The following is a 26,958-nucleotide window of genomic DNA, read 5'->3' as shown; positions in this document are numbered from 1 at the left end:
TCAAGGCTGCGGTGCCATTGTTCATTTAGCTCACATCCCAAATAATTGTATCTGGGTAATTTCTCCTATGGTTTTTTAATTAAGTTAAATTGCTTCGTCTTCAATTTTATTCTTACTGACAATCATGATTTTTTTGTGTTCAAAGCCATTCCATACCTCAGATAAGTACTAGCAATTCTTTTAGAATTTTCCCGGTATCTATAGTAAATTTCGGTGAATAATTCTACTAGTATGTCTATGTATGTAGTTCTCTGTTAATAATCTTTATTGGTAAATTTCTGTAGGTATTTCATTTCATAAAGGATTTTTCAAAACAAAAGGACTATAATCAAATATATGCAAATCACGCTACCTTGAATACCGTGATTCATAAAAGGGTTGGAATTTTGGAATTCACTATCTTGAACAATGGCCCCGGATGGTTATGTAAAGATTTAATACAATTTGTGATTTAGTTTTCACTGAAAATTTAATACTACTTATTATACCTGTTTTCATAGAAAGTTTTCTGAGAATAGATATTTTTGACCTCTCGGTATTATTAATACACAATAAGATAACTGTTTTTTCCTTTAATGAGAAAAGAATACTTTTTGGTTTTAAATTAGTCTTAATTTATGTGTTTTTTTTTGCATTCTAATAAATATGTACATTGTCAAATTTCCCTCTGTTTATTGTCTCAGCCGTTAATGGGTTAAGCCAACTTCTATCCACGCTTTGCATTCTTGTCACTATATTCTTTTGCACTTTTATCCCAAAGTACTGGTGGTACTGGCTTCTCCTGAATGAAAGTAATAAAATTTATCGGTGTCGAACATTTTCACTATATTATTACTACCGCTGCCTTTGAAGCGCACAGTCTGACTGCTTTCATAAGAATGCTTGTGTTTGTGTTGTCGATGCATTTCGGTCTTCTGGTGTTTGGGTGTCGCCTCAGGTAGTTGCGGCAATGTCCGGTAGATGCGGCAAGAACGCATAGTGTAACAAGCCTCATTTAAAGACGTGAGTTGTCATCATCCCATCGAACCGGAGCGTTTCCACCGCATCCGTTTCTAACGCAACCGGACCGATCTGTCACACTATGACAGATCGATGTCACACCAGATAAACGCATCTGGTCAAAACGCATAATCTGACATCGGCCTAAGTGCGATGTCACATTATGCGTTTTGACCGGATGCGGTGGAAACGCATCCGTTTCCAACGCAACCGGGCCGACCTGTCACACTATGCGTTTTGACTGGATGACAGTTGCACTTAAAAAATGGTTTTGAAACATAAAAAACAAAAGTTTTGAAAAGTAGATAGTAAAATATCAGTGTAAATACATACTCTGGTTACAAAAAGCTCAAAAGATGATAATTTGTTTTAAATCAAAGTTAATTAAAATTGTTATAAAAAAAGGTAAACTGATAAATAAAAATGATAAATGAAGAGAAGATGTATAAATGTTTTTAAATCAAAGATAATTTAAATTGTTGTTATTAACAATTGCTATTAATAAATTACTTTACATCGATATTACTAATAATATGCAATCTTAACATTTGATTCCAGCTAAAATAATTGCTAAACAACTTTGTCTGAAGACCCTGCATTCCAGAGCTAACAGCCACACTGAGCCAGGGGCTACAGCTACCTGGGAAAGTCAGCCAAGTTGTTTTAAACACAAAAAGGATGTTACTTCATCGTTTGATACGGAGAACCCTTGTTTATACATATAGTACTAGTTAGTCAACGCAACGAATAAATTTGTTTGTTTTAGAATAATATAAGCTTGTTTGATTTTTTTTTTTTCAGAACAATGCATGTTTTCGATCTACATTGACTCCTTTATTATTATAACAGAAACAAAAAGAAAAATAGGGCTTTAGAATATCAAACTCCTTGAATGTATTGATAATACTATAGAATCCTATACTATTAATACTACTATAGAATAAACAAAAAATATAAAAATAAGTTAATCCTATATATTTTATTAGGTGCTACAATAGTATGCAATCTACCTGTACCCCAGGCTGTGGGTGAAAAAACGTGTTATGTTATAATTCAGGAATTTTTGAAACCTATCAGGTGTTGTAAAGGACGATTCCAGGAATAACTTCTACTAAAATGTACCCAAAAATTTTAGGAGCTGTTTTATTTATGACATTTTTCATTTGTTAAATTTACAATTTTTAAAGATTTTTAATTTTGCAGCTTAGGATATTCATTTTAGAGAAAAACTTTTAAATAGAAAGTTGTAGTAATTTAAAAAACCTACAATTTGAGCTATGGCAAGTTTAATTTCGTTAATTTGTTATTGCATACACAAATTAATTCTTTGACAAGGTTGTCAAAACCAAACTTTCAATATAATTAGTTAGCATGACGACGATCTTGGTTTCCATGACGATGATTCAAAACGACTGTTATTGTGTACCGATTTGACTTTCGAATATTATGTCAAAATAATTTTATTTCATCGAATTGTCGCGTTAATTTCATTAAAACAGGAACACAATAAGATATATTTGAAATGAATTAGTAAATAATATCTAAATATTAGTTTATTGCATGTATTATAATTACTTTAAGGCCATATTAACATATCTAAATTAACACGCGAGCGGAAAAGTAAAAACCGCGTGCGGAAAAGTAACACGCGTGCGGAAAAGTGAAACTTTCTAAACTAAAATGCGTGCGCGAAAGTAGACATTTTTGCACGCTCGTGGAAAAATAACTTTTTTATTTTTTAAGTATTTAAAATGAAGATCCTTCAATTCCAAATATAACAAAAATTGTAAAGCCCGATTTAGTAAACTTCCTGCTTAGATATTATAAATTGTTTATTCCAAGAGGTCAAATGTCGACAACTATAACTTTAAAAAAAAAAAAAAGAATGAGTGTGTACTTTGTACGCACGTAAGAAGTTATACTTCTATTATATAATTTCAACGAAATAAATATACTTAACAGTTACAATACAAAAAATTCACAATAATTACCAAAAATTAACCAAAACTTAACAATGCCAAAAATTAAAAAAAAAATGAATCGTCCGGGATTTGAACACGCGAACCAGGCTATCAAGGCACCTGTTATTGATGTTTCGGATATACATAATTACCCATAACGGTGACAAGTGAAATATAAAAATAGATATTTTATTATTTTACGCCCAAGGAAGACAAATCCAAAGACACAAAAATTATAATGAATAATACATTTACTAAAAAACCCTAATATATTATTTTAATGACTTATTTGCGCTGATACATAATTTGAAAGATTAGCAACTAAACGTCATACTGCCTTTATGCGCATGCGCGCAGTATTATGAAATTGTACTCTCAATCGCGCCTAAAGAAGTATAACTTCAAAAAAATCGTAGAGAGTTAATCCTAAATCCACTCTCCTTCTAAAAATTTATATTTTCATATTCTGATGTAAACAAATGCGTAAAATATTTCTCAACCTTCTATTTTGAGTTTAAAAATAAGGGGGCAACTTTGCAAAGTAACAAGACACTTACTCAACACACACACTACACATTACTCCCCTGACTTAGTGATAAGTTATACAATTACGTGGCTAAAGGTTCTAGTTCTAAACCAAGGCCAAAAGAGAAAAAAAAAAGACTCAATTAAAAAAAAAATGACAAAAAGTAATTTTAAACAGTGTAAAATTATTTTGCAAAAACACGTCGATTTTTTGCTTACTTATAAACAATTAGAATAACTTTTTAACCGTTACCCGCAGAAAAATTATGACTTATAGTGTTACAAAAAAAAATTAATTTGGGATAAACAAATTAAATACCTTTTAAACTATTTGACCAATTGCTTTGAAATTTAGGGTATGATTTAAGCACCAGAAGTCACAGCATTCGTAATAAGAACGTTCTGAGTTATTTTTTACATAAGTTATGAATATTTATAAAAACTCAAAATTTATGAATTATTTTGCAATTTTCTAAGCAACCAATAAGGATAGACATATTCAGCGAACGCCATATTGAAGTTTTTTATACGATTTATGAGTTTCTTACTCTCAAATTTGTTTAAAATACTTAACTTTTTGGTTATAGACGAAAAAAGCGAAAATTTACCGTTTTTTCATCTTCATTTGTTTATGACTATGTATATCATCAAAATCGGCTGCAGGAAACATATACGTTATTAATATAGATGTCCATACTACTCAAAAAATTTGGTTTCAGCCTGGAGGGGGTTGTGTCACCAACAGGATATTTTTTCCATTATTTCTCTGAACTAATAGGATGATGCGAACTTTGAGAAAAAAAAAACACAGTTTGATTGGTAGTATTATTACAGCGATATTGTTAAAGAATAAGGCTATAACATATTAAAAAAATCACTTCAATCGGACAACAGGTTTAGGAAATTCAAGACATAAAAAATCACCCGTTTTAAAGGTGGTGCGTTAATTTCTTGGAGTAGTGTATCACCAAACACAAAGAGTAACAAAAGAACAGTCGATTGATAAAACAAATGACGAATTTAATTTAACTAGAGAAAAAACTGCTATAAATGTGCTTTTGTCTTGCATACATTTCACTGTAATATTTCTTTGTTCAATGCCTCGGTAGACAGTATATCGTTATTAATACTTTTAAGTATTAGCCGCATTCTTTCAGCAAATTTTGTCTAACTGAATGAGGTAGGTCATTGCACAATCAACAGAAAAAATATACATAATTGTCTTACTATTCTATACTATATACCGATAAGATGTAATAGGTCTATTTTTTATCAACTTTTAATGACATTATTGTCGGCATCGCAAGGTCGCAACGCAGGAATATTAATTTATGAATAAAGGCCGGCTATTCTCAAAACCTGGACAATTAATTTCAGAGCGAAAATGTCGTCTGCTGGGAAATAATGTAAACATATTTCATTTCTGCATTGTAATAATGATCTCTGAGTACGTGTCAAATGTGTCAAGTGTTATTTTAATAGATATTTTGATTCGCTATGTATGTTTGTGGTATTGTTCGTAATGCGCATAAGTCAAATTTTCCAAATCTTTGTTAAAAATTTTTTTGCCTCTAATATACCCGAATATACCCGAACTAATATACTCTCTAAAACGACCCTCAGTTCTAACTGCAACACGCAAGAGTCTTGCAGGCTTAGTCTTGTTCTTGCTCAAATCTTGCACGGTAAGTCTTGGTCTTGGTCTTGCTCAAATTAGGCGGTCTTGGTCTTGGTCTTGCAAAAACGCAAGAACAAGATCAAGACCGATTTTGGGCAACACTACCCGGACAATTGCCCGAAAGACAATTGCCCGAATAGACAATTGGCAGATAAATAAACAATTGCCCGAAAAGAGAATTGACCGAAAAATATATTTAAATAGTTATTGCTTTATATAAGTTATTACTGCTTAGATTGTGTTCGACCTAGCTATCTCGTTAATTGATTTATTATTATAATATATATTTTTTATTCCATGTTCCCTTCACACTTTACTCAGGCTTAGGACTGGCAGCGTACCGCTGACGTGTTTAGAACATTGGAATAAACATCCAATTTGTCATTTTTTCAGATTTTTTATTTTTTTGAATTTTATTTAGAGTTTATTTTAATTTTTATTGATTTTTTAAAATTTATTTATGCACATGATCTTTATATGTATTTCCAATATACTAATACGATAAATTATGTGCAAGGGAATACCCCGCAACAATTCGAAGTGTATGCAGGGTCGTAATTGTTTACCAGACTTGCAATCCGCTCTGCACAATCTCTGTATTTTTTACGTGTAGGAGGGCCTTACAAGCCTCCTATATACTGTTCAATTTGAAGTTCATGCAAGCTCTGCTCCAGCTCAATGCCTTTAATAAATCTCCGAATGTTTGAATGATTTGCGGAAATCTGTTGTTCAAACCCTCGATGCCATCCTTCTATAGAATTGTTTGTTTTTGGTAAACTTTCTTAGACCCCATCATAACAATTTCACAGATCATGTGAAAATAATGTCAAACGACATTGTCTACCTCTTTGTGGAAGCCCGATCCAGGTATCTTCAAAATAATCAATTACTGACTGGGCTTCTGATGTCAACACATCTTGCTCGCAAATCGTTTCAAATGCCTCCGCTACGTCTGCAGTAGGAACGAATGCTAAATCTGAATCAGTTTCATATCTTCTTTTTAAAGCGTCTGACTGGATTCTTCTAAAGAGACATCGAGTGAAATGGAAAAATAACCCACGATGTCTTGAGTCGGGATATTCTTGTCTTACAGCACTTATCATACTTTGGATGTCTATTTTAAGTTCTAAACACGCCGGCGGTACAAGTGTGAAGGGAACATGGAATAAAAAATAGATATTATAATAATAGATTATGAGAAGGATTACAGTTACTATGGAAAATCATAAGGAGCTGCTGGCATACCGGATGCATACATAGAGACTGGACTCTTGCCACTATTCTACCATTACACAAAAAGGTGATAAACATAAGTGTTCTAACTACAGGGGAATATCATTGTTGGTAGTTGCTAGTAAAATCTACGAAATAATACTAGAAAAAAAGCTGCGAGAAAATATCGAGGCCACACTGGATGACAGCCAATGCGGCTTTAGGCCAGGGCGAGGTACAACCGATCTCATATTCACGGTGAGAAAGTTAACAGAAAAAGCCCTACAACATAACAGTAAGTTGTTTCTGTTTTGTGGACTTGGAAAAAGCATTTGATCGGGCGCCACGTAACAAGATCTGGGAAATATTAAACCGTAGAAATGTGAAACCGAAGTTAATCCAAGCAATAAAGAGTATATATAAATGTACACGTAATAATGTAAGAACGAAAAATCGCTCATCTCTAGAATTCTACACAAGGACAGGTGTAAGACAAGGTGGTGTTCTGAGTCCTTTGTTATTCATCACTCTAATGGACGAAATTGCAAAAGAATGCAGGGGTAAGATAAAAAGAACTAGGGTAGGGGTGTATAAACTTCAACAAGTTCACGTGTCAGAGTTGATATATGCAGATGACCTGGTAATTGTGGCAAAATCAGAAAAAGACTTGCAAGTGAATGTAAATGTTTGGAATGAAGCCTTTAAGAAATTTGGGATGAAAATAAATATTGAAAAAACAGAAGCTTTAGTAATATCGAAAACTCAAGAAAATATAAATGTAAAGCTGAATAATGAGACCATTACACAAGTAGAGGACTTCAAGTATTTAGGATCAACAATGAATGGACAAGGAAATATAGAACCAGAAATAAACAGCAGGGTAATGAGTGCAACAAAATTGTACTATGCGCTAAATAAAAGTTTTATTAGGAAGAAAGAAGTATGCCTGAAAACAAAAATGAAAGTTTTCCAAACTGTATACGAGCCGGTGCTACTCTACGGTAGTGAAACGTGGACAATGAATAACAACATCCGTAGTAAAATTCAAGCATGCGAAATGCGATATTTACGTGCGGTATCCGGAGTGACCAGACGTGATCGTATAAGAAATGAAGACATACGTGAAAGGTGCGGTATTGGAAGGACCTTAGACAGACTTGAAACGAAACAGTTATCGTGGTTCGGACATATGACGAGAATGGGTGAAGGTAGAACTGTAAAGAGGGTATGGAAAGCGGCATCCGACAACAAACGAAGAAGAGGCAGGCCAGCAAGAACGTGGAACGCAGATATTGGAAAGGCTTGCGTAAAAAGGAATATTGGGCGGAGAGAAGCAGAACGACTAGCTACTGACCGAAAGGCATGGAGACGTCTGATTTCTCCACTTACCTCGACACCGTAAGGTACAAGAGGACGGCTTAAGTAAGTAAGTAATAATAGATTAATTAAGGACATAGCTAGGTCGAACATAATCTAAGCAGTAATAACTATTTAAATAGCACGTAAGTTACCGTATTAGTATATAGGAAATACATATAAAGCAATAACTATTTAAATATATTTTTCGGCCAATTCTCTTTTCGGGCAGTTGTTTATCTGTCAATTGTCTATTCGGGCAATTGTCCATTTCGGGAAATTGCTTTCGGGGATTTGTCTTTCGGGAAACTGCTTTCGGGAATATGTCCTAGATCCCTACAATTTTTGGTTACATTTTAGTAGAAGTTATTCCTGGCATCGTTCTTTAAAACACCTGATAGGTTTCAAAAACTCCTGAATTATATCCTGAAGTCGACCTATTTTCACCCACAGCTTGGACTAGTGGCTTATTCTCAACTAAAATTGTAAATTGATACGACAAAGTATTAATTTTTAAAATCAAAATAATAATTCTTCTGATTTATGCTTTTTATTCAATTTGTAAAGATTTTGTTGCTGGCACCGTATACCTACCTGTGCAGCTAAACAATACGTCAATACCATCATGTTTTAACGAAAGAGTTTCCACAAAATAAAGAAAATCTTTACAAAGCGAATAAACACACACATCAGAAGAATAATTATTATTTTAATTTTACAAATTAATACTTTGTCATATCAATTTATTATTTTAATTGAGAATAAACCACAAAATTGGCTTGTTAAAAACTAAAATAGTAAATAGGGATAAACAAAGGATTGCTTATTTGTAAAATTGAAATCAAAATTTTTCTTATTTATGCGTTTAGAATGCATACTATAGTAGCACCTTTTATTATTTATCTCACCTGAGGTATACTCATTTTTACAGACTTCCAGATCAAGTGATGTCGATAGCTGACTCTCTATATCTCCTGGATCACCTTCATCAAACTCGTCCTTAATTTCAGCTTTTATTCTGCTATCTTTAATAAAAAAAATATTAATTACATCATGTTTTTTAGTAGATACTATCTAATTATTCGTCATCATCATTCTCTTTGCTATTGTCACTATGCAGGGTCAACTTCACTAATTGTATTTCTCCATAAGTTTTTATCTTCGGTTATACCAGCATCAAAACCCTTTACTGACGTGTCGTGCGTAAGCATCCCCCCCCCCCAGGTCTTCTTTTCTCTTCTTCTCCTACTAGTCCGATCAAAGAACAATCTGACCCCAAAAAAAATAAAGGAAGGATGAGAATTTGGGAATAAGAAGTTGAAATTGTCTATTATTATACCGGGTGTCCACTTATATTTCCCATTTTAACTGCCTATAACTTCTAAACGGCTCAAGATAGAAATATGCGCTTTTCGCTGAAATGTTTTATTTTAGTAAAAGTTTTGTCTCAATGGGCTGAATTTTTTATATCGCTTTCAAATACGAAAAGAGAAATGGCGGATTTTTGAAAAAAACGTTGTTGACTTTTTTTTAATAGAACACCCAGTATATTTTTTTGTAAACTGAAAGAAAGGCCATTCACCTATCCAGCGATATAAAGTTTTTCAAAATCGGTTGTCAAATCACTGAGTAATTAATTTTTAAAATGAGAGGTGCAACGTGGATATCACATACCTAAATAACATAACTAAGCAAATTGATATTATGTTATGTGATTTCCACATTGCATCTCTCATTTTAAAAAATTAATTGCTCATTTGACCACCGATTTTAAAAAAAATTATATCGTTGGATAGGGAAATGACCGTTTTTTCAAGTTTTTATGTAAATGTTCATTTTTTATGTCGTTTTTAAAAAACGTTGTTGACTTTTTTTATTGAAACACCCAGTATATTTTTTTGTAGCCTGAAAAAACGGTCATTTACCTATCCAGCGATATTAAATTTTTTTAAATCGGTTGTCAAATGACTGAGCAAATAATTTTTAAAATGAAAGATGCAATGTGGAAATCACATGACATAATATCATTTTGCTTAGTTATGTTATTTAGGTATGTGATATCCACGTTGCACCGCTCATTTTAAAAATTAATTACTCAGTGATTTGACAACCGATTTTGAAAAACTTTATATCGCTGGAGAGGTGAATGACCTTTCTTTCAATTTACAAAAAAATATACTGGGTGTTCCATTAAAAAAAGTCAACAACATTTTTTTCAAAAATCCGTCATTTTTCTTTTCGTATTTGAAAGCGATATAAAAAATTCAATCCATTCAGACAAAACTATTACTAAAATAAAACATTTCATCGAAAACAGCATATTTCTATCTTAAGCCGTTTAGAAGTTATAGGCAGTTAAAATGGGGGAAAATATAAGTGGACACCCGGTATAAGAAAAAGTTTATAATTCTACATCCCCTCCATTTTACAAAAATGGAGGGGAATACCCTCCTCTCGAAGGTGAAAAATATACATTCAAAATAAGTCCGGAATTCTATTTGCAAGTGAATACGTTCATTTTTAACAGAAATAAACATGTTTTGGACGGTTTTTCGGAGATAACTCAAAAAGTAAGTATTTGAACGAAAAAAATATTCTTAGCAAAAATATAGCTTCTAAAAAACTGAAAAAAAATTGTGTATGCTTGAGGTCTGTAGACCCAGTAGAAGCAGAGTTGTAGCTAATAAAAAGTAGGTTCTTCGTCAAATTCCAAATCGAATATTTCAATGTGAAATAACCCAAAAACGGAGCACTTTTCGGGGAAAATTCATTTCAACTTTTTTAAAGTGTTTAAATTAAAACAAGGTTTATTTTTGTTTAAAAAAAACTTGTAACATTAAAAGTAAGTGAGTTACGCTCAAAATATTGTTGGTCCCTTTTATTTTTTGGTAAAAAATCGCGAAAATCGCCCCCTAATTAGCATCACAAATAAATTTTATCATTACCACTTCACAAGTTACTTTGTTTATGCATTATTTATATGATCTGTAAGTTTCATCGGTTCAAGTGCTTTATTTTTGAAAAAGCTCTAGTTACAATGGCTTGAACGGGTAACTACTCACGAGTTTAGGCAAATTTTGAACAGCCATAGCATAACCAATTTTTGTCTAACAAGAAAACAAAAAAGCAAAAATATCCCGAAAAGCAAAACGTTCATTTTATTACTGTTTAAGACTTTTGGTATTACTAATAATTTTTAAGTTAATTCCATGAACAATTCCATTTTTTTTTCAAAATTAAAAAAACGTTTTATTTCAAACCCAATTTTTTTTTTTAAATGAGCACTTTGAACCAATGAAACTTATAGATAATATAAACAAGTTAAAAAGTAAAGTAACTTGTGAAGCGGTAACGATTAATTTTATTTGGGAAGCTAATTAGGGAGTGATTTTTTTTTTGTTTATATTGGCATGGACTTTATGTCATTCGGCCAGTCACAACATGAGTATTAGTGTCATGTGTATGCATTGTCTTTGCAAAGAGACGCTAATTGTATCCGAACGTCTGCGGTCCCTCCGGTGAGTACTGATCCCACAAGGACAGAAACTATATTCATTCATTAATTTATAATAAATGAAAAATTTCTGACCCTGGTGAGATTCGAACCCACAACCTTTCGGATTTTTTCGCTCCAAAGGCAGGCGCTCTTACCACTGAGCCACGGAGGGGTCTAGGGAGTGATTTTCGCCCCTAAAAATAAAAGGGACCAACAATATTTTGAGCGTAACTCACTTATTTTTAACGTTAGAAGTTTTTTTTTAAACAAAAATTAAACCATTTTTTAAACACTTTAAAAAAGTTGTAATGAATTTTCCCGAAAAGTGCTCTGTTTTTTGGTTATTTCACATTGAAATATTCGATTTGGAATTTGACGAAGAAGAACCTACTTTTCATTAGCTACAACAACTCTGCTTGTACTGGGTCCGCAGACCTCGCGCGTACACCATTTTTTTTCAATTTTTTATAAGCTATATTTTTTATTAAGAATATTTTTTTCGCTAGAATACTTACTTTTTGAGTTATCTGCGAAAAACCGTCCAAAAACATGTTTTTTTTTTGTTAAAAATGAAAATATTCACTCGCAAATAACTCGAAAAGTAATGACTTAGTGAAAAAAATCTATAGAACAAAAGTTACTTAGAATTAGTCATTTTATACAATTTCGGACTTACTTTGAACGTATATTTTATCACCCCCGAGAAAATATTTTTCACCCCGTATTTCCCAATTTTTGAAAAATGGAAGCGATGTAGAATTGTAAACTTTTTCTTATATAATAATAGACAATTTCAACTACCTATTCCCAAATTTTCATCCTTCCTTTATTTTTTTGGAGGTTTTCGTAAAATTTTGTGTTCCCTGATCGGGCTATACTTCTTCCAGGAACTCACAGTTGAGAATTTCTTCGTATTGGGTGAGTAACATAACGAAGTTGAACATGACCAAACTATCTTAACCTATCCTCCCTCATTTTGGCATCAATTGGTGTCACCCCTAGACTACATATACCTACAGGGTGTCCCATAATTAATTGGGCATTAGCTAATGGATGATATATGACATCAAAATATTAAGATTGAATCAAAATCGTTTAAATAAAATATGGCTATTAATGAGTTACAGGGTGTTTTATTTAAAAATTTAAAAACTATTTTTGCTCAATATTTTAAAACTATTCGACGTATCCTCTTCATACTTGGCAGAAAGTGTAGGTATTATACATCCTATGAAATTATGATAAATAAACGTTTCTGGCTGCTACCAGTGGCGTACGACAGGAGACAGCGAATGGTTGATCCTTCCCAAATTCTACGCCACTGGCGGAATTGCCATTTTAGCGCAATTTTTCGATTGTTCAATATTCTTTATGTAAATAACGTATGTTTATTCGTAACGATAAAGTCATTAGCTTTCGAGATATTTAAAGTTAAACATGTAACGGCACAGATATTTTAATTAATGTATTGTGTCGCTTAATTTCAAACATCTCGAAAACTAATGATTTTATCATTAAGACTGAAGAGTATATTATTCATTCTTAGCGATAAATTCATTAGTTTTCGAAATACTTGAAATTAAAAATTAAGAGGCTACAGTAGCGCGTCATCAAAACGGAAAACGCGGTCCAAGATTGCGGCTTTAATTTTGAATATTTTGTCGAGATATTTGGCACACATATTCGTAATATAGTAAATAATGGCGGTACAGAGAATTTGAGAAATTTGTTAGAATGTGGAAATTACTCTATAATTAAATACAATATTAAAAAAACGAGCCTGTACCGCCATTAAGAAGAACAAAAAAATACACTTTCTTCAAATAAACTTTTTTATCCCATGCCTAGATTTTGTGTCATATTGGAACTACTAAAATTTTTTATCTCTAACAACAAATCTAACATATTATTGGTTATGGGCTTCGCTGGTATCGCCAACTAGCGGATGACTTGTGCAACTTCGCCGGAAATTTATTTAATTCTTATCGCGTAATATTTTCAACGCAAGAAGTAATTATATTGTAATCGATGGTTAATTTTATGATTCATTATAATTATTTTTTTAAGATTTTATTTATCATTTTGACGTTATATTGACAAGTTTCCTTCTTTCCTACTTTATATACTTTAATAATTAATCCTGTCGCCAGGGGGGTACAACGGCCTCCTTTATTCAGATGGACTTACCCAAGTTTTTTTTATGTATTTTGACACGTATTTTTTTTCTCATGATCATCTTTCAGTGCGTCACAGTTTTTCGATTTCTTTCTAACGCATTAACTTGTATGTGACAGAAAAAAGGCACGTCCGTGATTACAGACATTTACAACATTTATTCTAGTTATTCTAGTTGTCGATAGATGGCGCCATAATAAAAAAAAATTTTAATTAGATAATAATATTACAAATATAATCTGTATAATACATAAGACTATAGAAATCAAAGAAAATACCATTTTATAAATGCAAGAAACACATTTGATTTGTTTTTATTCCAAATTGAAAATAAAATGTGGCAACCGTCAGATTTAACTAAAATGTCACGTTAGAATAAATGTCATAAATGTGTATTATCACGGACTTACCCTTTTTCCTACCATTTGTTACGTACTGAAAAATGCTCATGAAAAGGACAATAGAACAAGAATTTTTTGGGTAACAGTTGATCCGGATGTCGATTAGATTATTATAAACAAAGAACTTGAGGAATTACATAACAGCAATTTCTCGCAAATCAAAACATTTTTTTTTGTATTTTTTGGATCATTCTAAGCAAAAAATTTTCTTACAGGTTTTTTCGTAGGATGCATAGTTTTCGAAATAAACGCGGTTGAACTTTCAAAAAATCGAAAAATTGCAATTTTTGAACCCGAATAACTTTTAATTAAAAAATAAAATAACAATTCTGCTTACTGTCTTTGAAAGATCAAGTCAAATTTTATCGGTTTTGATTATTTGCATTGCTAAAAATTTATTTTTGTATTGTTAAACAAAGCTATAAACACATAGTGTTTCCCGTGCCTAATACATGCGTTTTAATGCATTCTCCGTAGAAATAGCCTCGCTTGCACTTGTACCTACTCTACATACTCGTTCGATTTTAAATGGGAGATCATTGAAAACATCACTCAAGCACTATGTGTTTATAGCTTTGTTTAACAATAAAAAAATAAATTTTTAATAATGTAATTTTACATTAAAATTTTTTGGACAGGAGGGTTGCAAAGGGACTAAGAGTGTATATGGATATACGAACATGTAATGAAAATGAAATTTTCATCATTTTCTCAGTCCTGCCAACTTAATAAATTAAACATAATTATTTGAAAATGATCGAAAAAAATTTTGGCATGACGTCTCCTAATGTTTAACTGCACTTGTTCCCTTGGAAAATTCTGTGAAAAATTTTCACCCTGGTTCCGTGATTTTCTGAGTCATAAAATAAATTGTATTATAAAATAAATAATTTAAGTAGACATTATTCAAAATGGCAGGATGTTTCGTTACACCTTTTTTACTACACATAGTTAAAAATGTGTAAGAAAATTCGTGGAAAATTACACGATTTTCTGAGTCATGCCATTTTGGACATATCTCAATAATGTTAATATAAAGCTATTTACAAAGAGGCAGGATGGTTGTGTAGTTATTTCGTGTATAAGAATAAAATTTTAAGTCAAAAAAATTATTGCAGGTTGTTATACAACCATATTCATATCACCACAATTTTCTGAGTCATGCCATGTCAAGTATGCTTAAAAAACACTAATCTGAAACCGTTTACAACGTGGCAGGATAACCGCAAAGATATTTAATACATAAAAATTAATTTTTACATAATTAAAAGAGTCGTACGGTATTAAATATTACTTTCCTGATTAATGTCTCTGATTTTTACACACCTTTCAAATCTAATACCAAACTGTAACCTATTTATTTTAAGCGATTAGATCATATTTGTATCTAAGTAAACGTAATAAAAGTAATAGGAAGAAAATCAATAATTTTACAATTAATTGGTTATAGTAGGGATTGTACCTATTATACAGTGTCCAGAAACTCTTCTAACAATTGAAGCCCGGAGATTCCTCAGATAATGTTAAGAAAATTTAACTCAATTCACCTCGTCCGAAAATTCTTCCCAAGGAAGCTAGAGCTCTTTAAAGATGGCGTATTCTAATTAGTTTTTTTTTTAAATAGCTCCAGAATACTTCCATTTAGAAAAAAGAAAACTGGTACACCTATTTATCTTCCAGAGATAAATCGATTACATCATTTGTCAATTTTTAGTACAGGTCATAGGCGTCCGTTTAGGGTTGGGAAACGGATATTTTATCGCATAACTTTTAAGCATTTTTGACACTGGATTATTAAACTATTTGGTATTCTTGTACTAAAAGGTACTCTTGATTTAAGTCGGTAGGATACGCCGTGTTCTAGAAAAATAGATTTGAAAAATTTTTCGGTTTTTGAATTTGAAAAAAAAAACTATTTGGAACAACGAAAACTGGTACGTTTATTTCTCTTCCAGAGGTGAATATTTTATCAAATGTCAATTTCTAGTATCGGTCATAGGCGTCCGTCTTGGGTCGATCAACGAAATCTCATAAATTGCTTTAATTGTTAAGCAATTTTAACAATAGAGAATTAAATTATGAGGTATTCTAGTAGCAAAAGTTACTCTTGTTTTAAGTCGGTAAATACACCTTTTTTTTTATTTTTTTCAAATTTTTCTTAAATTAAAAATATGAAAAATTTTGCAATTGATTTTTCTAGAAAACGGTGCATCCTACCGACTTAAAGCAAGATTACCGTTTAGTATTAGAATACCTCACAATTTAATAATATAGTATCAAAAATGCTTAAAAGTTAAAGACAAAAAAGTTATGCGATAAAATAACCGTTGCCCTACCCAAAACGGACTCCTATGACCGGTACTAGAGATTCGCAATTGATGGAATCGATTTATATCTGGAAGATAAAAAGGCGGACCAGTTTTTGTCTATCGAAATGGAAGCGTTCTGGAGATAAAAAAAACCTAATTACAAGGCGCCATCTTAAAAGTGCTCTAGCTCCCTTAGGAAACATTTTTGAATTATGTGAATTGTGTTAAATTGTCTTAAAATTATCTTAGGAATCTTAAAATTATATGCAGGGTGTTCCATTAAAAAAAAACACAAGTTTGTGTCACCCTGTCAATACGGGTAGCCCTGTATACTATTAGAAAATATTTTTAAATCATGATCCTCTCTTTGCCCCATGTTTTACCTAAGTAACTTTTTTTCGTATCTCTTACGACACACGAGTAATTGGACTTTGTCACACTAATGCCCCACCCTGTATACGAAATAACTATAAAACCACCCTGCCTCTTTGTAAATAGACTTATATTAAGATTATTGAAACATATGCAAAATGGCATGACTCGGAACATCGTGGAATTTTTCACGAATTTTCTTACAAATCTAGGACTCCTGCCATCTTACAAGAACCGATTAACCTTCCTGCCGAGTACCGAAAAAGTATTGATTGCATTTGAGTATTATAACTTTTTAAAGGCAGGACTCAGAAAATCATGAAATCAGGGTACAAATTTTGCGCATAATTTTCCAAGGGACAAGTATACTTAAACAGTAGGAGACGTCATGCCAACATTTTTTTTTGATCATTTTGAAATAAATATGTCTAATTTATTTAGTTGGCAGGACCCAGAAAATCATGAAAGTTTCATTATTTTTCTTACATGTTTGTATACATACACTAAGCGACAAAATTAACGCACCACCTTAAAGATGGGACATTTTTAATGTCTGATATTTCCTAAATCTGTTGTCCGATTTTAGTGATTTTTTAAATATTTTATAGCTTTATTCTTCAGGAATATCGATGTAATAATATTGTTGGTAAACAGATAAGTGTCATTGTATACCGGGTGTAACAATGATAGTGTGTTTTTTCCTCAAAGTTTGGAACACCCTGTGGAATATTCTAGCGTATATAAAATATTGAAATTAAAACTCAACTGGAACCTTAGGTTATCCTTAACATTTTGCTTTTTGATTCATTCGCTTATGTTGGATAATAAAAAAGTTAGGTACTTTAACAACTAGCAACGTTTTTCATCAATACAGGGTGTTTCTAAATAAGTGCGACAAACTTTGAGGGGTAATTCTGCATGCAAAAATAATGACCGTTTACTTTATAAACATGTTTCCGCAAATGCTTTGTTTCCTAGATATGGGATGTTAAATTTTTTCTTACAAACTGACGATTTATTTATTGCTCTAAAACCGGTTGTGATATGCAAATGAAATTTAGTAGGTTTTAAGAGGTAGTTATTGCGCATTTTTTGACGTACAACTAAGAATTTTATATTCACCATTGGCGTGCATACGGGTCATATTACCCGGTCATATTACCCGTATGCACGCCAATGGTTAATATAAAATTCTTAATTGTATGCCAAAAATGCTCAATAACTACCTCTTAAAACCTACCAAATTTCATTTGCATATCTCAACCGGTTTTAGAGCAATAAATAAATCGTCAGTTTGTACGAAAAAATTCAACATCCCGTATCTTGGAAACGAAGCATTTGCGGACATATGTTTATAAAGCAAACGGTCATTATTTTTCATGGAGAATTACCCCTTAAAGTTTGTCGCACTTATTTAGAAACACCCTGTATTGATGAAAAACGTTGCTAGTTTTTAAGGTACCTAACTTTTTTATTATCCAACATAAGCGAATGAATCAAAAAGCAAAATGTTAAGATAACCTAAGGTTCCAGGTGAGTTTTAATTTCAATATTTTATATACACTAGAATATTCCACAGGGTGTTCCAAACTTTGAGGAAAAAACACACTATCATTGTTACACCCGGTATACAATGACACTTATCTGTTTAGCAACAATATTATTACATAGATATTCCTGAAGAATAAAGCTATAACGTATTAAAAAAATCACTAAAATCGGACAACAGGTTTAGGAAATATGAGACATTAAAAATGTCCCATTTTTAAGGTGGTGCGTTAATTTTGGCGCTTAGTGTATATATTCCGTTAGCCCGTTTGCAGCCCTCCTGCCCAAAAAATTTTCTTCATAAAATCCATAGTATCCTGTCATTCTACGGATATGGCAGGACTCAGAAATTCATCGCAAAACCCTATTTTTATTTTTTGGGAAAATCTAATTTTTACAGGAAAATGTCACAGGAAATTTGTGGATGTTTCCACAGATTGTAAGTACATCGTCTACCCTTCCAGTATTGCAAAGGGCAGGACTTAGAAAATCGTGGCTGAACTTCTGTATAATATCTCCCGGTCTAACAGCGGATAACTAAATAACTGATTACTCAACATAGAGAAATAGTCACTGTCATTTTGACAAACCTGCGTCAGATTTCTAAATGTAATAGCATAATTTTCTTATCCTGTTCTGTTATCCTGTATTGATATCTGTTCAGTGCAGTAGTGTATTATTTTCAGAATTCCCCATATTTTTGTGTAATAGAACTAAGTTGTTGGACTATTTGAAAAAATAGATTATTGTTAATTGTGAGTTTACTTATAGGCCACTATATTTTACGTAAAAATATTTCGAATTCTAATGCGAGTATAATATAAAGGTTTAGGAGGATTTTTTAGTCTAAAAATATCATCAATAGTTTAAAATTTAAATTTTCAATTTAAATAAAAAAACCAAAATACACGCTTTTAATAAAATTTTCACCTATTTTGGTTTATTTTTATAAATATTTATTTACTTATAATAAAGTTGTTTTCTATTACTTTCATTTAGCGCGCCTATGTCAATGTTCACAATATTCAAATTTGGTCAAATAATCCCGACGCACTGTTGCCAAGTTTCGCAGAACTTTCGAAAAAAGGTGTGGTACTATCTCCCGAAGTTATATTGATGACGCGCTACTGTTGGCTTGGCTATTGACTTTATCGTTACGAGTGAAGAGTACGTTATTTACATAGAGAGTATTAGAGAATCAAAGAATTGCGGTAAAATGGCAATACCGCCAGTGGCGTAGAATTTGGGAAGGGTCAACCATTCGCTGTCCCCTGTCGTACGCCACTGATAGTAGCCAGAAACGTTTATTTATCAATTTCATAGGGTGTATAATACCTACACACGGTACACGTACAGACGGTATGCCGATTTTGGCGCCTAATTCCGTCCGTTTCGCGCACGACGTCAGCTTCGAGGAACCCACACACTTGCCACTTGTAGATACACTTTTACATCCATTTGTGAAATTCTTTACACCTGATAGTTTTACGAAGCAAAGAATATATTTTGTTACTTTTAATTATTAGACATTATTGAACGTATTAATATTCAATTTATAATTTGTATTGTTTTCGGTATCGTGCGTGGATCTGGCATAAATTTACAATGCCGAATTCTGCCGTATATAATTGCAAAAACTGTAATCAAAGTACAAAAGGTACGAAAATAAAATACTTCAGCTTTCCAAAGACAGATAATTTGTCGAAACAATGGATAATCGCTTGTCGCAGGGAAGATATAATAAAATTAATTTAAAAAATGTAAATTTAGAATTAATTCTAAAATGCATATTACAGAAACAACACTGAGAATCACAAAAAGAAGACGTAGAGAAGAGGTGGAAGATATTATAAAATCATCAAAGAGTATTTCAAGTTCTACATTAGCACATAAAAAGAACATAGAGACGATTACTGACGAGTCACAGCTTCCAACATCTGATAAACAATTAATTTCAACATTAATAGAGACATGAATAGAGCACCTGACTGGATACAAGCTGTCTCTAGAGGTTGTCTTTTACATCCAAATGATGATTTGTGGGAAGGCGGAGTTCCATAAGATGCATGATAACTCTTTATCTAAAGAGGACAACATTTTTCACAAATTAGCTGATAAAACAATGTCACAAATAATAACTGCATCAGTGCCTTACGAAGTTGTCCTTTACTTCGCTAAAACTCGAAGTTATATTAGGCTACGAGAGTTAAATAGAAAAATTAGTTTAAAAATGCTTAAAGGAGCCTAGAGAAGAAAATGTCAAAATTAACCAATTTTAAAATACAATAGTATTTTATTTTATTTTGTTCTCTTGCAATAAATTATTCTATAAAATGTCTGCATTTTTTCTTTTCTTTTTTTGGTAGGACGATATAACGAATAGTATTATTTATAACATCAATGTTTTCTTTTCTTGAAAATATTTTTTAATTACCTGGCAATTTAAAAGAGAAAACATTTCATCAAGTTATTAAGACAATACTGCAAAAAAGTATTTATAGTATTCTTGAATTAATAATCAAGCCTTATTATTTTTGGACGTATTTCCTCGAAAATAATTTTCAGTAGTAATTGCACAAGAGCTCTAAAATTCTATATTAATTTTAGAGATCGAGTGCAATTTGTTGCGATTATTTCATGAATAAAACTGTTCAAAACCAAAATTTTATTGTAATTTATTTATGTACGTACAAATTAGTACAATTAAACACACAGTTGTTATAAATATTTGACGGTTGAAAGTCATCACTTTTATAATTTTTAAAACATTAAGGGCCGGTTGTCCGAACGCTAATCAACAATGATCATTATCAAATATTTAATTACTGTCACAACTGTCAATGTCAACTTTGGTTGGGTTGCTGAAAACATAATTAATGATTACAATTATGAAATTAGTTAATCAATTATGTTAATAATTGTTATGTTAATTGATTAACTAATCTCATAATTATAATTAATTATGTTTTCAGCAACCCAACCAAAGTTGACATTGACAGTTGTGACAGTAATTAAATATTTGATAGTGATTATCGTTGATTAGCGTTCGAACAACCGGCCCTAATTGTCATTAATGTCACTGAATGTATTTTTTCATAGCAACGAAGGGCATCTGACGTAATATCGGGAAATTATCAAAAATTATCGGGTATAATATCACAAGAGAGTGAGAATAAATTGAAAATAATGCGACAGTTTTTCGAAAATTTGTTGTCTAGCAATAGACACGAGAGCCCGCAGGGCTCGAGTGGCTATTGCCCAATGACAACAAATTTGAGTAAAAATGAAGCATTATTTTCTTATTTATTCTTACTGTCGTGTGATATTCGTAAGATTATTTTTTAATAGGTATATTATGGATATTTTCTTAAATGTGACAGTTGTCAAAACTAGGAAACTGGTTACTGGTTGCCATTAAACAGAAACAATCTACTTAAAAAAATTATATCGGTAATTTTCTATAGTAAATAATTCTCAGTATAATTTTAATCTGATTGGACATAATTAAACACGTGATCAAATATCTTACTATACGATTGGAAGTTAAAATCATTAAAAAATAATCAGGTTAATTTTTATTTCTGTAGCTTTCTATTGGTCAGAATCTCCTATGAATGAAATAATCAAATACATTTTTAATAAACAACGTTTATGTGGACAAATTTTAAATCCCTAGGAATAATAATAGTACATAAAACTATTTTCTCTTATTATCATTTTTAATCAAAAATCAGAAGTTATCATTTTATATTCGATAAAACTGGAACGTATCTCCTAAAATTATATGCATTTACAAAACATTCGCATACCGTCTGTACGTGTATGACCGTGATACCTACACTTTCTCCAAGTATGAAAAGGATACGTCGAATAGTTGTAAAATAGTGAGCAAAAATAGTTTTTAAATTTTTAAATAAAACACCCTGTAACTCAGTAAGGAGCCATTTTATTTAAGCGATTTTGGTTAAATCTTAATATTTTGATGTCTTCTATCACCCATTAGCTAATGTCCAATTAATTATGGGACACCCTGTATAATAAAAAACTTTGACTGATCTAGCTTGATTGGAATTGGACATTTTACCAACTAGGACAACATGTGATATGGCAGATTCCTCCTGCTGCAAGCAGAGTAAACGAAATATCTCGCACGCCTGAGATTTGTCATAGCTAATGCAATCAGCTAATACATTAGAATTATATTCAGATATATATTATATTCAATTATACAAATCATGAGATTTTGAGCTCTATCTATATGTTGTTTGGACTTCGTAAACAACAAAAAAGATCAAAAATTTTGCCAACATCTAGAAACATCAACTGTTTTTTCAATAGTTTTAAGTTATATACAAAATTATATATTATTGAAGCTATATATACATTTAGCTATATCTTCATTTTTTAAATACGACTTTTTGCATCTGGTTTTGGTAACACTTTAGAAAAAGTCACTCGTCGCCACTGCAGTCACCCCTTCTGAGGGGTGAAAAAACGCGTGTTTAAAATATGCCCGGAAATGGATAAATTGACTGATTGTAAGCAATTTTCGTTCCATAGAGTTTTTTACGTAAGTCAATACTTTTCGAGTTATTTGCGATTGAAAATGTTTATTTTTCGACAAAAAACTACGTTTTCAGACGGTTTTCCGCAAATAACACAAAAAGTAAACGTTAAAAAGTTTTCTTAGTAATAATGTAGTTTATAAAAAAATGAAATCAAGTAATTTTCGGAAAAAACTTATATAAAATTAATCGTTGCCACTTTACCAATTACTTTATATTATGTATGTGTATTGTTTATATGATCGGCAAGTTAGACCGGTTTCAAGAGCTTATTTTTAAAAAAATTTGGTTTTATAGTAAAAAAAAAATTTTCTAAAAATTTTGGAAAAATTAATTTCATTTTTTCAAAATAACTTAAAAAGTATTAGTGATACGAAAAATCTCAAAGAGTAAAAAAATGTAGGTTTTTTTTGCTGTTGTAAATATGTTAGTTTCATTTTGTTTCTCTGTAAGACAAAAAGTGGTTAGATATGGAAGATATGGCTGTTCACAGTTTGCATACACTCGTGATTTGTGACTCGTTCAAGCCCTTTCAACTATAACCCTTTCAAAAATAAGCACTTTTAACCGGTGAACCTGTCAGATCATATAAAAAATAGATAAGTAAAAGTAAACTGTTTGTAAAGCGGTAACGGTTAATTTCATTTGGAGAGATAAATACGGGGAGATTTTCATGATTTCTTTACCAAAAAAAGGGGGCCAACTTTATTTTGAGCGTAACTTGCTTATTTTTAATGCTAGAAACTTTTAAAAACAATTAAAATAAAGCTTTTTTAAACACTTTAAAAAAGTTTGAATGGGATTTTTCCGAAAAGTGCTTCACTTTTTGGTTATTTCACGATGAAATATTCGATTTGGAATTGGACGAATAAAAACGTAGTTTTCATGAGCTAAAAATTTGCTTTTGCTGGATCTATAGACTTCACGAATACACAACTCTTCGTTTTTTTTCCAAGCTACATTTTTGCTTAAAATATTTTTTTCGATAAAATATTTACTTTTTGAGTTATTTGCGAAAAACCGTCCGAAAACGTAGTTTTTTTTTGTCGAAAAATAAATATTTTCACTTGCGAATAACTCGAAAAGTATTGACTAACATAAACAACTCTGTAGAGCGAAAGTTGCTTATAATCAGTAAATCTTCCATTTCCGGGCTTATCTTGAACGCATGTTTTTTTATACCCTGTGAAGGGGTGACTATCACCCCCCAAGTAAAACGGCACAAATTCAACTTTAAAGTGGAGGGTAAGTAGAACCTAAATCCAAATTTTCATGCAATTCGGAGTTGCCATTGAAAATTACACGGTATCGCCGTATTTACCGTTCACTTACTGGGTTAAATTTCTTTTTCCAGCTTGGCAAATCTTCGTACAAACATAGGCACGCTCTTAGGGTCGATTTCTCATACCTGCGTTACCTATGGTTCAATTGACTGAGGTTCATCCGTGAACTTTGGTTTTGTTTGGAATGCATTTGTCATTGTCAGTTCTCATTCTGCAGCATTCGAAAAATACCAATAGATGACAAAGGGTAAAAAACTATCGCCATTTTGTATCATCTTTTTTATGCTGTTTCTGAATAAAATTAAATTTAAGTATTTATAGTCAAACAGTCATTTTAATAATTATAAATAAATGTAATAAAGACAAAAATAATGTTGTCGTTCATCGTTAAGCTTAATATAATAAAATAGGTTATATTTATATTATGCCAGCGTTTCATGTCAAGATGCAATAATACAACGCATGCGTAATCCTTGAAATCATCTGAACTGGGTTTGAACGGCCGAATTTCAGCGTTTAAGTTGAAAGTAGTTTAAACTGCCATCGGTTGAAAGTGAATTGAGAAAGACGATTTTGACTTTAAACTTACGTTCACTAAAAATTCAGGTTAAACTAGAGTTGAACTCGATATGAGAAATTGGCCCTTAAATGCATCACGACAGGTAGTACAAAAGTACATAAGTAGAAATTTCTGCAAAATAATTGCCCGTATCTCTGCCCGACTGAGGTTCATCCGTGACCTTCGGTTTTGTTTGGAATGCATTTCTCATTGTCAGTTCACGTTCTACAGCTTTCGAGAAATACCAATAGATGGCAAAAGGTAAAAAAACTATCGCCATTTTGTATCACCTTTTTTATGCTGTTTCTGAATAAAGTTAAATTTAAGTAAAAAGACTAAGTTTTCACTATAATGGCATATAAAACAACATAATGCTATTCTACACCCCACCAGAATGAAAACAATGGGAACCTTCTCTGGTTACACCTCCGAGGCTTCTACAATTTGCAAGCCATACGGATGCTGAGACTAAGGAAGATGAGGGAATTCTACAATTTACAATTCACGTCCCATCTGCTCAGCGTGGTAAAGTTCCAACGAGAATGGTTCCCTTCATACTCCACACAGAGTAAATGTAAATAAAAAATGAATAACCATTTTCAATTTCGTTGCAAAACGAAAACACAGCCGAACCATATTCTAGTCCAATCAGAGAGTGCCGCAAGCACCCCTACCGGTTTAGGTGCTTGCGGCACTCTCTGATTGGACTAGAATATGGTTCGGCTGTGTTTTCGTTTTGCAACGAAATTGAAAATGGTTATTGATTTTTTATTTACATTTACTCTGTGTGTAGTATGAAGGGAACCATTCTCGTTGGAACTTTACCACGCTGAGCAGATGGGACGTGAATTGTAAATTGTAGAATTCCCTCATCTTCCTTAGTCTCAGCATCCGTATGGCTTGCAAATTGTAGAAGCCTCGGAGGTGTAACCAGAGAAGGCTCCCATTGTTTTCATTCTGGTGGGGTGTAGAATAGCATTATGTTGTTTTATATGCCATTAGAGTGAAAACTTAAGTCTTTTTGCTAGCAGTTGCCGCTAGGTCATCTATGCCATTTCGTTCATTGCAATCCGGGACTGCACGCTGGGGTTTGTTTTGGTTGGATCGGGGAGAGCAGCATATGTGCCTCCTGATGAGAGACTAATAAGTTTCGAAACCGGTAGGGGTGCTTGCGGCACTCTCTGATTGGACTAGAATACGGTTCGGCTGTGTTTTCGTTTTGCAACGAAATTGAAAATGGTTATTCATTTTTTAAATTTAAGTATTTATAGTCAAACAGTCATTTTAATATGTAATTATAAATAAATGTAATAAAGACAAAAATAATGTTGTCGTTCATCGTTAGGCTTAATATAATAAAATAGGTTATATTTATATTATGACTAGAGTGTTATGTTGGTATTGTTACGTTGGTAGATTGCCATGATAATCTTGCGGGGTTGAAATGTCGAGTTGAAACACTGACTCTAACTTTATTTACGATTTACAACATCAATCAACATAAGGTTACTAAGATGTTGTTTCGCGGGGTAGTCCTTTAGGACACCCTTCTCGCAGGACGGCTCACTAGCATAGTAACGATCTGAATAATAACAATACTACAATCATAATAATCTCAATCCCTCTGTGGGCTATTTATATCTCCTTATAATTTGAACTTTGAAAAGTAAAACCTTCGTTTTGTTTGCATATTTAGAAACAATATCTTTTGTAACAACTGAAATTATTTAAAATTATATACATCTTTTGATACATATTATATTATACAGTAAGGAGTTTTCTTCCCTTACTGTACAACAGAATTAACATATCGGAAAAAAACGGGAAAAATTGGGAAAAAAACAAGTTTTTTTCCGTTTTTTTCCAGACCATTGGAAAAATTGGAAAAATTTGAAAACATTTTTTAATTGAGACTTAAGTGTACTTAAACTAAGAGACTTTATTTGTAAGTGTCAAAACCGAAACTTCAAAGGTAGAAAGCACATTATTTAACCAAATTGCTCAGTGGTATATTTTTATCTGAGTTTTAATCTGAATCTTCAGACTAAGCATCTGATTCAGACTCGATCTCCGCTTCACCATCCTGAACGGATAACACAAACAACATGATTTTTGTCAGTCCCTTTTAAAAGTGGATCTGGTCTAGTATCGTAAATAAATATGTTTTTCGTTTATAACCAAATTTAAATGAATAGCAACAACTTATGAATTTTATCTTGTGATAACATATTTTTTTTGCTTGTATATATGAGACCAGTTTCTTTCTGAAGAGGCGGAATATGGAGGTCCATTTAAAATAGGGAACTTGCATACATTTTTAAATTCGAAAAAAATGTTATAAATCACAACAGAACATAATTTAAAACATGTATCAAAGATAAAAAATTTTTGTAGGTCTTTCGTTTGGCCCCCAAAGGCGATTAAAAATTCAAATTAAAACAGGTGGCCTAAAACGCGTCGTGACGTCATTCGTTTGTACATTTACATTTTTCCAACAAAGTAAACAGAATTTTAAATTA

General features: G+C 31.9%; 1 protein-coding gene across 2 annotated transcripts in view; it reads right to left on the bottom strand.

Moving 5' to 3' along the window:
• Window positions 1–26,958, bottom strand: part of LOC126882257 (zinc finger protein 493-like) — a 78,444-nt gene that overhangs the window by 26,907 nt on the left and 24,579 nt on the right. Inside the window, exon 2 of one of the 2 annotated variants that reach the window (XM_050647082.1) lies at window positions 8,640–8,756. The exons of the other annotated variant lie outside the window; for it this stretch is intronic. Coding sequence (XP_050503039.1) covers window positions 8,640–8,756 — 117 coding nt within the window. The remainder of the gene's footprint in view (window positions 1–8,639; window positions 8,757–26,958) is intronic. 2 annotated transcript variants of the gene reach the window in all.

The sequence above is a fragment of the Diabrotica virgifera genome, chromosome 3, assembly GCF_917563875.1.
Source record: "Diabrotica virgifera virgifera chromosome 3, PGI_DIABVI_V3a".
Lineage (NCBI taxonomy): Eukaryota > Metazoa > Arthropoda > Insecta > Coleoptera > Chrysomelidae > Diabrotica > Diabrotica virgifera.
Note: the sequence above shows the minus strand (reverse complement) of the source record. Positions and strands in the feature narration are given on the sequence as shown.